Below are 17,592 nucleotides of genomic sequence, written 5' to 3'. Positions count from 1 at the left end.
AGCATTTTTACCAATATGTACGGCTCTAGTACAGCAGCAAATAAGATTTGCACTCCTCTTCCCTGCTATTCTAAAAGTCTTCAAATCAGATGGATCTACCAGTGTATACCAGACCCCTGAAGAAGCTTCGTCTCTCCTAGAGAATTTGAGAGACCCGACTTCTGCTACTCCTCCTGTAGATAAGAACAAGAGACGACGTCTTGATAGTCCTAAATCTCCTTCAGCAGATATGGAGTGATGAACTATACTGACTAACATGTCTAACAAGAGTCATCATCTTACTTCAGATATTTATTTATATCTCCTATTCCTTTATATTCCATCATTTTCTCCCTTTACTTATGCTCCTCCTATTCTACTATGATTTCCTAAGGTTTCACCTTAAAGAAAGAGTTTTCCTTTACCAAATTAGTCATGGCATTTGTTTACTTGTACAAATCCTGCTTGAATAGGAAAATGTATAGGAAGAGATATTTCTATGTAGTATTATTGATATTAGCGAGTTACGTTTTCTCGCCATGTTTCTATTTGTTTTCTATTTCCTCTTTTTCTTGTATCTTTCTATTTTCTCACCAGGCTATATGCCCGCTCGGAGTCAGCGAATACTCCGTATGTTTCTGTGTGAAAAAAGTGAAGTCTCATACCAACTTTCTTTCGCTTATTTAGTTGTAAGATTTAGATATATTGCAATATTATTGCTATACTGCTCTCTGTATATATTATGTAAGGTTTTTTTCAGTTTTTATGCTCTGAGGTGTAATTGTAACATGAATCTCTCATCTATATTTTTCTTATCTCTACTACTGCTGTGTGCTCTTGGGGTGCCTGCCTCTGATCACTTCATCCGCTCCTGGCTTTTATGAAAATTGTTTCTTGGAATGTAAAAGGTTTGCGCTCTCCTTCCAAAAGAGTGCTCATCCTTAAACACCTTAGAAGACTGGGAGCGGATGTAGCGTTATTACAGGAATCTCATTTGTCTGAATCAGATTATGTTAGAATGAAAAGGTTTTGGGTAGGTGAAGTCTTTGGATCTCCTGCTCAGAATAGGAAGCGTGGTGTGGTAACTCTTATTCATAGAAATTGTGTCCACTCTATTGTTTCTCAAACCTCAGACTCAGAAGGGAGATTTCACCACATGGTTTTGGATACTCCATCTGGACATATAAGCTTATATAATGTTTATGGCCCTAATAACAGACGAGCTCCATTTTTCCAACACTTAGAATCGTCCCTTCTTCAAGATGTTGAATCCAAAATAATAGTAGGAGGTGACCTCAATACAGTTTTACAGCCGCATGAAGATAGGAAACGTTCCACTCCTCTGACAAGGAATTCTCCTCCTCCTGAATTATTTTTAACAAATTTGTTATCTAGTACTCATCTAGTGGATTCCTGGTGTCATCTTCATCCTGAAGAAAGAGAATTTTCTTTTTTCTTACGTTCTCAGATGGCTTGGTCCAGACTTGACTATATGTTAGTCTCACAGGGAGCCTTGAGCCTACTAGATGACTCTGTCATAAATGATATGGTTATATCTGACCATTCTCCGATTACTTTAACCCTACGTGATTCTTACCCTAAAGGAACAGACATTATTTGGAGATTCCCAGCAGTTTTAGCTTCAGATGAAGTCTTCAAAAATCTTCTTAAAAAATGGTGGTCACAGTTTTGCGACAATAATTCGCAACATACCACAACTCCTATACTGTTCTGGGAAACTGCCAAAGCTGTACTAAGGGGCAATATAATCTCTTATCTCTCTGCACATAAAAAAGAAGAGACCACCTCTTACAATACTCTTACTACTAAACTTCGTAATGCATACACTACCTTCTTATCTTTACCTTCTGAACAAAATAAATCCCTTTGGTGTATAGGAAAAAAGGAATTCGAATTAGCTCAAGAAAAACTTAATAATTTATATAAAGATCACTATTTTTCTCGTCTTTATAAATATGGTAATAAAACAGGAAAATTATTAGCTAACTTAGCAAAGAGTAAACGCCCTATTTCCCATATCAAAAATATGAAAGATCATAATGGTTTATTACATTCTGATCCAAAAACTATTTCTAATATTCTTCAAAAATTTTACTGATTCCTTTACTCTTCTGATCTTATAGATCCTTTAGCGGGTCAACAGTTTCTCCAGTCTCTGAATCTTCCCAAATTGGATGAATCTTCTCTGGCATCATTAAATGCCCCCATCTCTCCTGAGGATATCTCTAAAACAATATCTTCCCTTCATAATAATAAAACACCAGGACCAGATGGATTTAGTAGAGAATTTTATAAAGTTCTAAATACTGATCTGGTTCCAACTCTCCAAAAAGTATATCAACATATAATAGATAATAAATGCATGTTACCTTCAGGGGAAATGGCCTATATTAGATTACTCCATAAACAAGGGAAAGACCCACAACTTCCATCCTCATATCGGCCTATTTCTCTTATAAATCAAGATTTAAAAATTCTTACGAAAATTATGGCTGACCGGCTTGCTTTATTTCTCCCTAAGTTGATTAGTAGCCACCAAGTTGGCTTTATAAAGGGGCGCTCAGCGATAACTCATATTAGGACAGTTCTAACCGTACAGGAAGTAGTACGACTAAGGGAAAATCCAAATCATTCACCAGGACTGCTTGCCTTAGACGCTGAAAAGGCATTTGATAATCTTAACTGGGAATGGATGGATATGACCCTCTCTCGTTATGGCATTACAGGACCTTTTAAAGATCTTATCTCTACCATATACAATAACCCAATAGCTCGCATTTATACACCTGGATTCTTGTCTGACACTTTCCCAATCCTTAAAGGAACCAGACAAGGTTGCCCAATGTCCCCCCTTCTTTTTGATTTAGCATTAGAGCCCTTAATTAGATTTCTTCTCCTCACACCTGAATTTAAAGGCATTCAAGTAGGCAATGAAGAAGTACATATAGCTTGCTTCGCTGATGACACCTTATTATTCCTAGAAAATCCCACATCACACATCCCTGGTGTTTTAAAAATCTTGAAAAACTTTGGCTCATTTTCTGGTTTTAAAATTAATATTGCTAAAAGCCAATTGTTACCCTTAATACCACACTTGGCTCCCCATATTTACCCTGAAGGTATAGGTATAGCAAAACAACACCTTTTATATTTAGGAATTAAAATTGGACATACCCCTTCTTCTCTCTACTCATTAAATTATATCCCAATCTTCCAAAAAATAGAACAAGAACTTGATAGGTGGAAAAATTTACCCCTTTCAATCTTAGGCCGTATTCATCTTATTAAGATGATGTCATTTGCTAAATTATTATATCCCTTACAAATGATCTCCTTACTACTAAAACATAAGGATATTTCTCGACTCAGATCAGCCTTTACCAAATTTATTTGGAGGTCAAAACGACCAAGAATAGCATATGATACTCTCAGCCTCCCCAAACATAAAGGTGGTGCTCAATTACCTAATATCAGATTCTATAATTTGGCCTCCATTTTCAGACACATCAGAGACTGGATTAACGGTACTTCTTTTGTTTTCTAATTATTCCTTGGAGTCTGCTCTTTCTTCACCTTGGCCATTGGCTTCGCTTCTTCACTTCTCTATTTCAGAACTACCCTCACATTTAAAACACAATGTTATTATCGCTGATACCGTGGCCACATGGAAAGCTTTAAGAAAATTGTATAAACTCCCATTTAGTCTTTCTAAGTTTTTCCCATTATGAGACAATCCCCTCTTTCTACATGGTAACATCAATCCTGACTATATGGTATGGAAACAAAATCAAATCACTGACTTAAGTAACTTATTGGACTCAGATAAGGGAGAGTTGTTATCGTGGGAAAAATTTAGAGACATGTATGATATCCCTCCCAATCACCAGGTTTTATTTGAACAACTGTGTTCTTTTGCTATTAATAGAGTTAAATCTTGTGCGAAGGCAGAAAAAACGAATGATTTTGATTTTCTATGCTCCAATTCTTCTCCCACCTTATCTCTTTCTCAAATATACCGTAGGATATGTGTTGATTCCTTACACAAATCTCCTCCCCCTTTTCTTCGGAAATGGGCTGCAGAAATACAAACAGATAATTTGGAACAAAAATTGCTAAATAGCATCCGATATGTTACTGCAGCCACTCCCAGTGTGAAATTGAGGGAAATCCACTTCCGGCTACTCCATAAGGCAATTTACGCTTTTAACTTTTCTTACTCCACCATGCCAGATGATTTCTTGACATATTGTCCAAAATGTAAAGAACCTAGCGCAGATTTATTACACTGTGTTTGGTCTTGTTCTCAAATTCAGACATACTGGCAATTAGTACAAACCTTTATTCAGAATACATGGAATGAATCCATACCTCTAACTCTACTCAGTTATGTTTTTCATGTTGTGTTGGCCGGGGATGGAGATCCCTCTGAAAAACCTATAGCCTCAAAATGTATTCATCTTACTCTGTTATTGGCCTTAAAAGGCTTACTAAACCACTGGATCTCTGACACACTTCCCACTATTTCTGAGCTAACAACCTCTCTTAAAGAAACTCTTCATTGGGAAATGCTGGATGCAATCCGCAACAAAGATGTTTCCACAAATAATTTCATTAAAAAATGGAAATTTTTTTTCATAAAGGTTATGTCGCAGGAGGAGAGGGAAGCTGTTATGAAACACTTTTGTAATACTGTTTGGTATCAGACGGCGGAGGCAAGGGGCACCCTAGGAGTACTCAGAGTTCCTTAATTATATTAAAGATAGATTCTTTATCTACATTTCTTTCGATCCTGTAGAGCATTCATTTTTGTTCTTTAGATTCTATTGTTTTTTATAGCAAAATTGTTTTCAAACTTACTATATTGTATCCTATTTATGTCTTCCTTTGATATGTAACTGTATTGTTATTAGATAAAATGTGAAAAATCTAATAAAAATATTTGGAAAAAAAAGAATATAAACTGCCTATGGAAATCTCCAATATCACCCCTCTCTGCGACGGTTAGTTAAATTAACTGCATAATATTAAATGAAAGACTAAATGCCACGTGGGGCCACCACGTGAAACAATTTAAGGAAACCAGATCACAGCCCCCACACTCCCCTGAAGTGAACTTTTGTGATGTTCTCTAAATTGTACCTTGGATTAAATCTGTAATGACAGTGAAAGGTCTTTGTCTTTTATTTATGTGGTTGAGGCTGTATCACATTTTTACCTACCATCAATTATGCTGCTTGTATGTTTTATCTTCTTTCTTGTTAATTGTACTAATTTGTCCTGTATGTTTACTAAGTTTATGATTCACACTAAAAGCACAGTGTTCACTGGGAAAAAAAGTAACATCTACTGAAGTAAAAACAATTTCTCTACTGATATAGAAGATGTTCCATTACTGCAGGAGCAGCGAGAGCAGCAAGTTATCGTTGTCAATTCTCTTAAAGAGTACAAAAGGGGCCTGGATGTCTGTTTTGCGTGTAATGAAGGTCATTGGTTCAGAGATGTATTTTGATGGTTGGTTGGTTTATGTGCCTCCTTAGAAGATGGACATCACTAGTTCATTATAAGACAGATATCCATCTCTTTCCACTGTAGTTGCTGGTCGATCTTGGTTCCATTGCTTAGTTTCTAGCATACACAGCATCACTCTCCTGAAAATGTCTCATGGACAATTTGATTTCTTGTTTGTTTTGCAAAGTCCTGATCCTCCTGTCCATCAGCAGCGCTGTATCCTGCACTGGAGTATTATGTCATATGTAGTGGTAGTAAAAATTACTAATCTAATTTAACATTTCTTTTAAAAGCATCTATAGTCTGAACCACAGCTCTGCTTTGCAAGAATACTTCTTACCTAATTCCGTGGATGTTAAAGGGGTAGTGCGGTGTTCAACATTTATTCCCTAAATAACACACATTACAAAGTTATAAATCTTTGTAATGTGTGTTATTTAAGTGAATGTCCCCCTTCCCCCCACCCCGGAAGTGTGATACCATATACTCACTGAATCACTGTCGACCCCGGCCGCCATCTTGGGTCGAACACGTCATCTTCAGGAGGCCGGCCAGACGGCTCCAGCCCTCCCTCATGCTGACCCCCTCCAGCGCGTCATCAGCTGCTCAGCCGCGATTGGCTGAGCATAGTTATGCTCATGGCGGCCGGGGTCGACAGTGATTCGGTGAGTATACGGCATCACACTTTCGGGGTGGGGGGGAAGACGGGGAAGGGGGCCATTCATTTAAATAACACACATAACATAGTTACATAGTCAATACGGTTGAAAAAAGACACATGTTCAACCAAGGAGGGGATGGATACAGGGAAGGGGTGGGGTGATAGGTTCTATACATATGCATTTATATTATTTTGGTCTAAGAACTTGTCTAGCCCTGTTTTGAAGCCCTCTACTGTTGTTGCTGTGACCAGATCCTGTGGTAGACTGTTCCACAGATTCACAGTTCTCATTGTAAAGAAGGCTTTATGCTAATAATCCAAATCCACTCTTAAACCAAAGCAAATTTTCCATTGTAAAGAAGGCTTTATGCTAATAATCCAAATCCACTCTTAAACCAAAGCAAATTTTCCATAAGAAATCACTGATATGCAAACAATTGGTTTAACAGCCCGAAAATAATGATTTTTTATTCTGAACGTAAAACAAATGGAACATGTAAAACAAATAGAACAAACATTTAGAAACAGCTGCATATGTCATATAATAATTTACTGTACGGTATAGAAATCAGCATGTGGAGTATAATGTATTATAAGTGTATACGAATAAAAAAACAGCGGCAGTTTGTAGATACAGAATGGAACCACAGATCCCCATAATGCAGGAGCGTAGTACAACAGGCTAGAATAGAGAAGCAGGGCTGCTGTCAGAGGTCTGTGTGATCACATGACTGGGCTGCACCAATGGGTAAGAGGTGTGTGTTCAGCATGGACCAGGATCAGGAAGTGGGAATCACAAAGCTGTGCAGGAGGACAGTGACAGAAACTTTTCTATACAGCAAAGTGAATGGCTGAGAGTGAGTGCAGGCACATTATAGCAGGAATGGAGAGGAGGTAAACACAAGGGCTGACAGAGACTGCAGGAAGTATGAAGGAATGGGCAGGGAAAATGTGGGCACAGTGTAGCAGCACTCTATGTCTGGGGGCAGCACTCTCTGTCTGGGGAGAGAGGGGTTACAGCTACAGTAGGAAGAGATCGCATCCACAGTCAGGGCAGTATTAACAGTTGCTGCTGCCCTAGGCACTAAACCTGAAGATGCCCGATCTTGGAGAGCGTAGTTTCGGAATCGCATGTTTCATGGTTTTTAACTACTTAAACATAAACAAATTTTCACATTGAATCAATGATTAGAGCTGTCTGCATATTGTCTGAAGGAATTCTCACCACAGAATTGGTAGGTAATAGCTTCAGGCATTACATTTACCAACATACCAGACCTAAATAATTCCACCATATCCCCCCACGTAGCAAGTCTGAACGGGAGGTGAGAGGTTAACCCTTAGGCGACCCTGGATGTACCCGTAGGTCCAGGGCCACCTACGTGTGTTCACGCTCTGAACCGCCGCGGTCCCGAGTGCCGCATGTAGCCCGGGACCGCGGCTATTAGCGGGCATGGTCCGATCGCCGTGCCCGCTAATAAAGTAATCGTATGCAGCTGTTAACGTTGACAGCTGCATCCGATTACTTGAATGCAGCCATCCCTGGTGTCTAGTGGAGCAATCAACACATCCTGCTGCCGCCGGGCTCAGCGCCGTAATTGTGCTGATCCCGGCTCGGCACTCGATTGCTTCCAGCTGCAGCAGCCGGAAGCAATCAAAGTGCCTATCTCATCGATATATCCTGTATTAGTATACAGGATAGATCTCAATAAGAGATCAGAGTACTTATACTAGAAGTCCCCCAGGGGGGCTTCTAGTATAAGTGTAAAAGAGAGAGAGAGAAATTTTATGGTGTGAACAGGTTAAAAAAATTTTTTTTTTGCAATAACAGGTTGTAAATAATAAGCACGTTCATTATTTTTGCACCAGTACTCAATTATGGCCAGTACTCAATTATGAGCACATTATTACACTGAAAATACTGCTGTAGCATTCATTTAAAATGACAGCCGTACTTTTCGCGTGAACATAGTCTCAATCTGCAGCATGTCAAATCCTATCAGAGATTGCTCAAAGATTTATTATCTCTTATAATAAAGCCAAATTCTGAGAGGAGAAAAACCCACAAACACTATTCCTGCAGAGTTTGCTGTATATTACCTATGAATCCTAAAGGCCCTATTACATGGAGCAATAATCTGCCCAATCAAGCTGACTCTGCAGATTATCACTCCGTGTAATAAAGACAGCGTTTAGCCGTAGAAACAAAATCGACTGATTATTGTCTTTCAGTATGTTGAAAAATCATTGCCCGCTGAACGCACATTGCTACGTGTAATAATGATGCATGGCCGAAGGCTGATGTAAAAAAAAGATACACTTTATACATACCTGTCCAAGTCGCGGCAATTACGGACGTTATTTTAAATATCAAAATTGGCCGCCTTTTCTCTATTTTTGACACTGTGTGAACATAGCCATACACTGGTGTAAATTTCCCACAGTAACCAATCACAGCTCAGATTTAAGCTCTGGTAAAATTAAAGCTGAGCTGTGATTGGTTGCTGTGGGCGGTTTATACCATTGTATATTTTACACCCTTTGATAAATCTGTGTGTATAAGGCCCCCACATTCTGGTAAAGAGTAATGCCAGGGCATCATATCTAGTCATCATATGAGTATCTAGTCTGGCAAGTCTACTTATGTAATTGTAATTGTAATTATGTTTACAATGCTATACAGTATGTTACAGTGCAATTACTTATGTAATTGTAATTGTAATTATGTTTACAATGCTATACAGTATGTTACAGTGCACTTATTTTGTAAAGAAATATTGACAATATATCTAATATGCAAATATATCCAGAAACAGAAATGCTAGAAAACCCTTTGGTGGTTTTATAAAAAAAAGTGACTCCTGATAATATGAAGTACCAATTACCCAAGTATCAAAAAGGCTTAGTGGGTACAAAGAAAACTGTTAACAGGATTACAGAATGTGACAGAGTATTTAATATCAAAGAGCCTGGAAAACTGGGAAAGTCGTATGATCTCCAAATGAATACAGAGTATTGGGATCACTCAACAGCTAATGTCATCCTGAATTACTGACATTCATGGCCTTAGTTCCTGCTTAAGATACGCATGATATGACCAAATGCCTCTGAAAGCAGACTTCACACGTCTGAATACCATCTCTTTTCCTCAATAAATGGCTTTTAACCTTGCAGCTGTACTTTGTAATTAACACTTATTGCAGAAAAGCACAAATCTAATACATTAGCCATAAAGGAAATGTGATAAATAGCTAATTGAAAACCACAGGTTGTACAGCTGTTAATGTAAAAATGACACAGAACAAAGATAGCTATTTGGAAATAAATGAAGTATATGGTGAATAGAGAGTTCTAACAAAATAATTAGGTACAAGTTATTTAAAGGAAAAGTGTCATCTAGAAAAGATGCCACAAGCTGCTTACATGGCTGTGTAAGGAGTGAGACTATTTATACTTTTATTGTCAAGGAAAAGCTGATCTTTAGTAGAGGGCCTTTTACACAGGGTAATTATTGGCTGACCAGGACAATTCTAAAGGCCCTATTTCATGGAACAATCTGTCAAAGACCCAGCAAACGGCTGACAAACAAGAATTTGCTCTTTTATTAACTGATTGGGGGAATTGTGTGGCCCTTAACCCCTTCCCTCAGAAGGGCATACTGGTACATCCTTCTGCGGGTGGGGAGGTTGAGAGAGGGGCTGCTTTCTGCAGCCTGGGACCTCGGCTATTACCTAATTAGGACAGTTAAATGCAGAAGAGCGATCAAAAAGTCGCATATGCACAATCAAAGTACCAATAGAAAGGACACATCATGACAAAAAATGACTCCTCACACAGCCCCATAGACCAAATTTTAAAGGAAGATTAATTTATTAAAAAGGTTTAAATTTTTTAAAAGCCATCAAGTAAAATAAAAGTTATACATGTTACATATCGTTGTAATCATAACAACGTGAGGAACATGCATAACAAGTCAGTTTTACCCTAGGGCAAACGGCGTAAATACAAATACTACCCAAATTTAAAAAATGCGTTTTTTATCCAATTTCATCACTCATCACTCACTAATTTTTTTTTGTTTTGCAGCGTACTTTATGCAAAAGTTAACCTGACATTGCAAAGTACAATTAGTGGCTCAAAAAATAAGGGCTCATGTGGGTCTGTAGGTGAAAAAATGTAAACGCTATGGCCTTTTAAACATGAGGAGGAAAAAACAAAAGCGCAAAAAAAATTGTACGGTCCTTAAGGGGTTAATAGAGCTTTAGGCCAGGTTCCCACTATGTCAGCCGTAGTTGTGTAAACAATGGCTGTTATTTGTGAGAGAACAGTTGTTGTTTGCACAACTACGGCCGTTGTTATGAAATATGGCCGTAGTTTTTACATAGAGTGAACCTTAATGAGGTATTCTGGAGATTTTTCCAATCTGTGCTTAGGGCAGTTAAATAGAAGAAAAAACCTTTTGCTCCCCCATTGCTCACACTGTGTTGTCACACTGTGTTATCCCTGCTGTACTACAATTCCTTTTGTTAGGACACAGAAAATTATCACTCAGCCAGTCCTTGGTTGAGACAAGACACTGCTCTTTTAGCAAGAGTTAATACTAGAGATAAGCAAATCTACAGTAGCAACGAAGCAAAGTGCTTCATTCCTATCTGGATTTTGCTCATCAGGCTCAGGTGCTTTTAAATCTGCACCGCTCTGTGCTGCCTTTCTCTGGGTGCTGGGAAAAGATGGATCCAGTCCTGGGAAACTTCTCCCAGTTTCCCAAGACTGGATCTATCTTTTTCCAGCACCCAGGAAGGAGCAGCAGACTTCAAAGCACCACAGCCTGATGAGCAAAATCCAGATAGGAATGAAGCACTTCGCTTTGTTCCTACTGTAGATTCGCTTATCTACGATTAATATTTAAAGCTTTGGGCTTCAGGTTTCATTAATATATGAAATAAAATGTTTACTACCTCAATTTCAAATGCTATGTGTACACTTCCATGCCAGATGACAAAAATCAGCATTGCATAATACGCTATGGAAATCCATGTCATGGGATAGGCTTACCATTTGGAGGAAATAGTGTTGTGTCTTCTTGTTGTTCACAGACATAAAACTGGCATTCCATGACCTCATCCCATTCACAGTTTTTGTTGCTTTTTTATTTTATTTTTTATGGCATGTCAGATATTAGAAGATTTAGATTAGCAGTTTACCTAATCACTGCCCTAATCTCTACGGCCTTAGCTGGGGTCAAGAACGGGTTGATGTATCTCTTCAAATTGGTTTAATTTTTCTTCTGTGTACTCTGTTTCACCAGTACTAGCAAAAAGGCAGACCTTAAATGGTCACTGTCATTTTAACTTTCAAAATCTAAATCAACAGTAGTATAAAGCAAGTTTGCAATTTACATTGAAAACATTTTTTTTCTTAGTTATCATGCTTTAAAACAAATCTATACTTACTTTTATACAGGTCCAGTCTCCTAAAGGCAGATTTTCAGTCTTGTGCCAGTTAAAAAAAGAGACCAAATGCAGGGAGTCCCAGCCAGTACAGAGTGTCATGGCTCAATGCATCTGTCAATCAAATGACTGCCTTTTATGTGAGCGTGCAGGTGACTGGGACTTCCTGCATTTGATCGCTTTTTTTTCCGGGCAGCACAAGACTAAAAAGCTGCCATCAGGAGAATGGACCTGGGTTTCAAGTAAGTATAATTTTGATGATGAAAATTTTAATAATAATAATCATGTAATTTTCAAACTTGCTTTCATCTACTAATAATTTAGACTTTAAAACTTACAATGACAGGTACCCTTTAAGGCAGGGCACACAGAGAGGATATCCCACCTCATCCAATGGCCCATGCCCACCAATAGAGGGTACTGTTCAGATTAGAAATTTAGGAAAAAAGAATTCTCTTATTTTAGTACAAATAGTAGGGGAGAGTGGGCAATTGTCCCATTGTTCATACCTTTAGGTCTGAAGTAATCAAATTAGTAAAAAGTAGCAACATACATCTACAACAAAAGCCGCCCTACAACAAAAGACCACTTAGACCAGACTATTCTCAGCAGCCTCCTGGAAGTTTAATTCCAAACCTTCTGTACAATCTCAGACTGCCGAAATAGACAAGATATACAGATAAGAGAAAATTGCATATTGTGAAAATATATAACACCAACAGTTTAAAAATTCTGGTCTCCCTGGGCACAGAAATAAAAAATTTTAATAGACAAATTTCATGCCAACATCCAATCAACACTTCACGACCCTCACAAAAGAACTTATTTTTCCAAAAACTTGCATGTTCATTTATATGTTTAGGGTTCTGTGTTACTTTCTCACTGTTCTCCCCTCATGACAAAACACTGTATTTGTCATATCTTGTTATATCTGCCTTTAGAAAAAGAGAAGGTTAGGGAAAGGGGAACAGTATCCCAAGGCTCATGCTGCGCTGTTTCCTATGAGATGAATAGATAGAACACATAGGAAACAAGCCTATGCACGCCAACGTATAGTAACAGATGCCCTACTGGCACTTTATTGTTGTTTGTAAATCCATCTATAGCAAACTGCCCTTTACTCAGATGAATTTTTTGCCATAGTGAAATGACCGAGTGAATTGTGACTTCAGTGGATGATGTACGAATGAATAAACCTCTCTGCTTCCCTTTGATACCCTCACTACTGCTGCAGGACACTTCTTCCTGATTCCATGCAGGGACCATAACCACAATGGGCTGTAATAGAATGTTCACCTACTCATATTTTATGATGCTGGGAATGCTTAAAGATTTGGTGAATGAAAAACAGTGTTAACACAACGTTCAATGTTTATTTTAAATCCAGCAGAGGCAAGGGGGAAATGATAGGGACCAAATACTTATCTCTTCCCATGCCCGCGAAGCCATTTTCCCCCAAAATGTGATGAAGTCACAACTCGGGGTAAAATGCCTGACCCAGCTCATGGACAACCCGCTCTGCCAATCAGTGACTGGAGCGACGTCCCGTCCCTGTCACTGACTGGCTGAGTGGGCTGTCAATCAGCTGGGTCGTGACAGTGGCAGCAGAGGAGATTCTGGAACCCAGCGGGAGTCCCGGAGATGGCAGAAGACTGATCACCAGCACAGGCAGAGGTAAGTTAGTTAGTTGTGCTACTGCTGCAGCCCTGCTGTAATCAAGCAGGGGTTAACAGCAGCTAAATAAAAAAAACATTACCTGGGGCCCGTTCCCGGCATCTGCGAGCCTCCTGTACTGTTCCTGGCGCAGGCAGTGTGACATACACTGCCTGCGCTGGAGACAGAGATCAGCGAAACTCTCCTGGGCAGCCAAGTGTCTCATTGGAGAGGCTCAGTGACGCTCGGCTGGGAGAGCTTCGGGAGAATGAGAGAGGCGACAGAAGTTCCCGAAGCCTCTATCATTCTCCCGAAGCTCTCCCGGCAGCCGAGCGTCTCCAAGCCTCTCCGATGAGACGCTCGGCTGCCTGGGAGAGGTTCGGGGATCTCCGTCTCCAACGCAGGCAGTGTATGTCACACTGCCTGAGCCAGGAACAGTACGGGAGGCGTGCCGATGCCGGGAACGGGCCCCAGGTGAGTTAACTGTTTGTTTTTGTTTTTTATAATGGTTGCCCCATACGGTTGGGATGCAGTCATTTTTGAGCCCCCCCCCCTCCACCGTATGGGGCGACCATACCCAGCGTATAAGACAACCCCCGACTTCTAAGAAGAATTTTCGGAGTTAAAAAATCTTCTTATACGCCGGAAAATACGACGGTAGTCAGTTTCATGGAAATACATAATGCTTCACTTAGAAAATTACAATTCCATTTACCACCTGTCATTTAAATTACAATAAAATTAGTTCATTTAGTACCCACTTTACCAAAGGAAATTTTCCTAGCGCAAATCCAAATAATCTTTACAGGAGAGTGTATGTAAATGGGAGTGTATGTAAATGGAAAAAATCTACATATGATGTTATTCCAAGTAGTCTGCACTGTCTGTGTTAATGGATTGGCAGCAGTCACAGAGCATGAACTGTTGCGTATCAGCGGTTGTTAACTACATCTCTGTAAATCCCCACAGTATAATGTATTTCAGATGTGGTTTCCAATTTCTATTGTTTCCAGGAATCCAACTTTTTGCACCATAGTTGATAGTAGGAAGTAGGAATTTAAAAAAAAATTAGATGAGGAGAAAGAAAAAATCATGACATTTCAATTTTTTTTACTCTGATTTAAATATGATATTAGTACATAGGATATGCCTGCAATAATGTCAATTGCCAATACATGGTCTCAGGACACAGGACACAGCATGAGGTCACAAGCCACATGTGGCTTCCAAGACACTGATAGGAGACTACGGCTCTTTCTACACAAAAGAAAAAGGCAATTGACATTGAATAGAACCCATGAAAGTATACTAATACAAAAGTAAAAAATCATTGCCATGCACAAAGACCTGCAGGAGGACTTATGTTCCAATAAAGGAAAAGATAAAAGATGACTGTACAATAGAACATACTGTATCTGAAAGAAACATCAGGGAGTTGCATCCAAAGCACTTAAGGACTGAAATGCCTTAGAGGTAAATTAGCATAGACTTGCGCTCTTTCGGCAATACAAGCGCTGTTGTTTTCCTCATATATTTCGATTATTAACCTTTGATGCTTATTTGCATTTCTGTGAAACATAAAATATGTGATGTCAAATCATTTTAATTATTCAAGATTGTTCCCGTGTTTCTGATCAGTTTTCTTCTTAGCAAGCAGTTGGTTATTTTACAGATGGTATTAGAAAAGCTTCTTATATGTGAAACACTACGTGTTTTAGTGGATAAGACATTAAACATTTATGTGGGCTGGAAGAAAATGCATGTGATTTCCAATTAACACATTTACAGGTTGATTTCCTTTTCATCCAATTGATTTAGCATTCATCAACATGCAGAATCTCATTTCCCCCAGGTTCTTCTGTTGTCTTTATCTGAATTTGCCGGTCAATGCTATCTGTATGCGTATGAGAGGGAAAAAAGTGTGCAGAAACATGTAAGAAGTAACATGAAGGGTGCTGCAGCATGGTACACAGCATTAGATTTCTATTATACTATGTAAAATAGTGCCCAAATCTTATTTTAACCCCTTCACCGAGGTCATTGGTGCCAGGATGTCCTGGTCAAATAATGCAATGTTCCTCCCCGCCTTCTAAGAGCCATAGAGCTTTTATTTTTCCACCTACAGGGCTGGTTGGGGTGTCATTGTTTGAGCCATGATCTCTAGTTTTTATTAGTATCATATTAGTGTAAAAGAAAAATTTGAATTGCTTTTTATAAATTTTTCCTGATTAATAATTTAAAAAAAAATCAGCAATCCTGGTGTTTTTTTTTTTGTTTGTTTATGCTGATCACAGCTCAGGCACAATAATTAGAGATGAGCGAACCGGGTTTGGGTTCGAGTCCATCCGAACCCGAACTTTCGGCATTTGATTAGTGGGGGCTGCTGAACTTGGATAAAGCTCTTAGGTTGTCTGGAAAACATGGATACAGCCAATGACTATATCCATGTTTTCCACATAACCTTAGGGCTTTATCCAACTTCAGCAGCCACCGCTAATCAAATGCCGAAAGTTCGGGTTCGGATGGACTCAAGCATGCTCGAGGTTCGCTCATCTCTAACAATAATGTGATATTTTAATAGATCGGACAATTCTGCACACTACGATATGTAAAATGTTTATTATTTTTTTTTATAATGGGCAAGGAGGTATATTAAACTTTTATGGGGGGTTTATAAGGGTCTTTTTTTTTAAATACTTTTAAAAACTTTTATTTTTTATTACACTTTTTTTACACTTATATTTCACTGTAAAACATGCAATCATTAGATTGCATATACTAATCTATGCTATGCTATCAGTTTTAACGTCGACCTGCGCATAGAGTCTGCCTGAGAGCAGACTCTATGCACAGATGACTCAACTGACAGGACTGAAGTAAGCGTCTTACCCTCTCCCATCGGTACAAGTGATCAGGACCATTCCGATCAATCAGTGACAGTTGCTTAAGCCCCTTACTCTCAGGAATGTATATATATACACTCCTGCTGTGTATTCCAGAGTGCAATACGTATTGTGGATGTGAAGGGGTAAAATGGCTCTATCATGTACAGAGGTTTTATTTATTTAGTTATTTAATTTCATGCATTATAAAAAAAATACCTCATATAATACTAAAAGAGCCTGGGTAACCCAGTGCAAACAGTATATTATTGCATCTATATACACCTACAAATGAGAAAAGCAAAAGTTCTCATAAGCAATACTAATGAATGCTTTCTTTCCTTTGCAGGTTTCGTTGTATTGTATACCCGTTCCGACAGAAGCTGACTCTAAGAAAAGCTATATTCACAATCGTTGTTATATGGGTTTTAGCACTTATCATAATGTGTCCATCTGCTGTTACTCTGACGGTGACCAAGGACGATTATCACTTCATGGTAGATGATTATAATAATTTCTATCCTCTCTACTCCTGTTGGGAAGCTTGGCCAGACAAACAAATGCGAAAGATTTACACAACAGTCTTGTTTTCACATATATATCTTGCTCCTCTGACCTTAATTGTCATCATGTATGCCCGCATTGCATTTAAACTCTTTAAATCATCTGCCACCATCCGAGGATCGATGTCTGAAGAACATGAAGGTCGTAGGGTCTCCAAGAGGAAAGTAAGAGTCATAAACATGTTAATTATTGTAGCACTGTTCTTCACAATTTCTTGGCTGCCCCTTTGGACCTTAATGCTGCTGACAGATTATGGAAATCTTACTGATCATCAGCTTAACCTAATCGCTGTGTATATATTCCCTTTTGCCCACTGGTTGGCCTTCTTTAACAGTAGCATCAATCCCATCATATATGGCTACTTTAATGAGAATTTTCGCCGGGGCTTTCAGGAAGCGTTTAAAGTTCAGTTGTGCTCAACAAAAAGAGAGCATAAAGAGACATATTCAGAAAGAAATAACAGTGGCTTTATGTTTGGGGTACGAAACAGGATTTTTGTTGAAGTACAACCCAGTGATTCAGCCCAAGGATCGGATTCATGCAACGGTAGCACGGCAAAGGCTGGTATGTTCTCCTTAAGGAGTGGGAGGATAGCCCATCATGGGATGGTGGTTGAAGAATTAGACAATAAAAGCTCCAATAACACTGTTAGCATACCAGCATGGGACATATAACACCATAAAAATTCTGTTAGTGTTGGATATGTCATGTGAAATGGACTGCCGAAATATGTGTATTTTGTGTATCTCCAGATGATGATAACGATGTTGTGAGATGTTTTGGCTTTGGTGTCCTTGACAATATGAAAAATCACACTGAGCAATGTTGGTATTAAGTAAATTTATCAACCGATTCATGAAGGGAAATGAAAACA

The 17,592-nt window shown here is 38.8% G+C and overlaps 1 protein-coding gene across 1 annotated transcript in view; it reads left to right on the top strand.

The window, feature by feature from the left end:
* NPFFR1 (neuropeptide FF receptor 1) overlaps positions 1-17,392 on the top strand; it is a 102,077-nt gene extending 84,685 nt beyond the window's left edge. Inside the window, exon 3 of the mRNA XM_069979150.1 lies at positions 16,504-17,392. Coding sequence (XP_069835251.1) covers positions 16,504-17,392 — 889 coding nt within the window. The remainder of the gene's footprint in view (positions 1-16,503) is intronic.
* Positions 17,393-17,592: the final 200 nt, after the last annotated feature.

Source organism: Dendropsophus ebraccatus, chromosome 8 (genome assembly GCF_027789765.1).
Source record: "Dendropsophus ebraccatus isolate aDenEbr1 chromosome 8, aDenEbr1.pat, whole genome shotgun sequence".
Classification (NCBI taxonomy): Eukaryota; Metazoa; Chordata; class Amphibia; order Anura; family Hylidae; genus Dendropsophus; species Dendropsophus ebraccatus.
The sequence above is the reverse complement of the archived record's forward strand: the minus strand, read 5'-3'. Positions and strand labels throughout refer to the sequence as shown.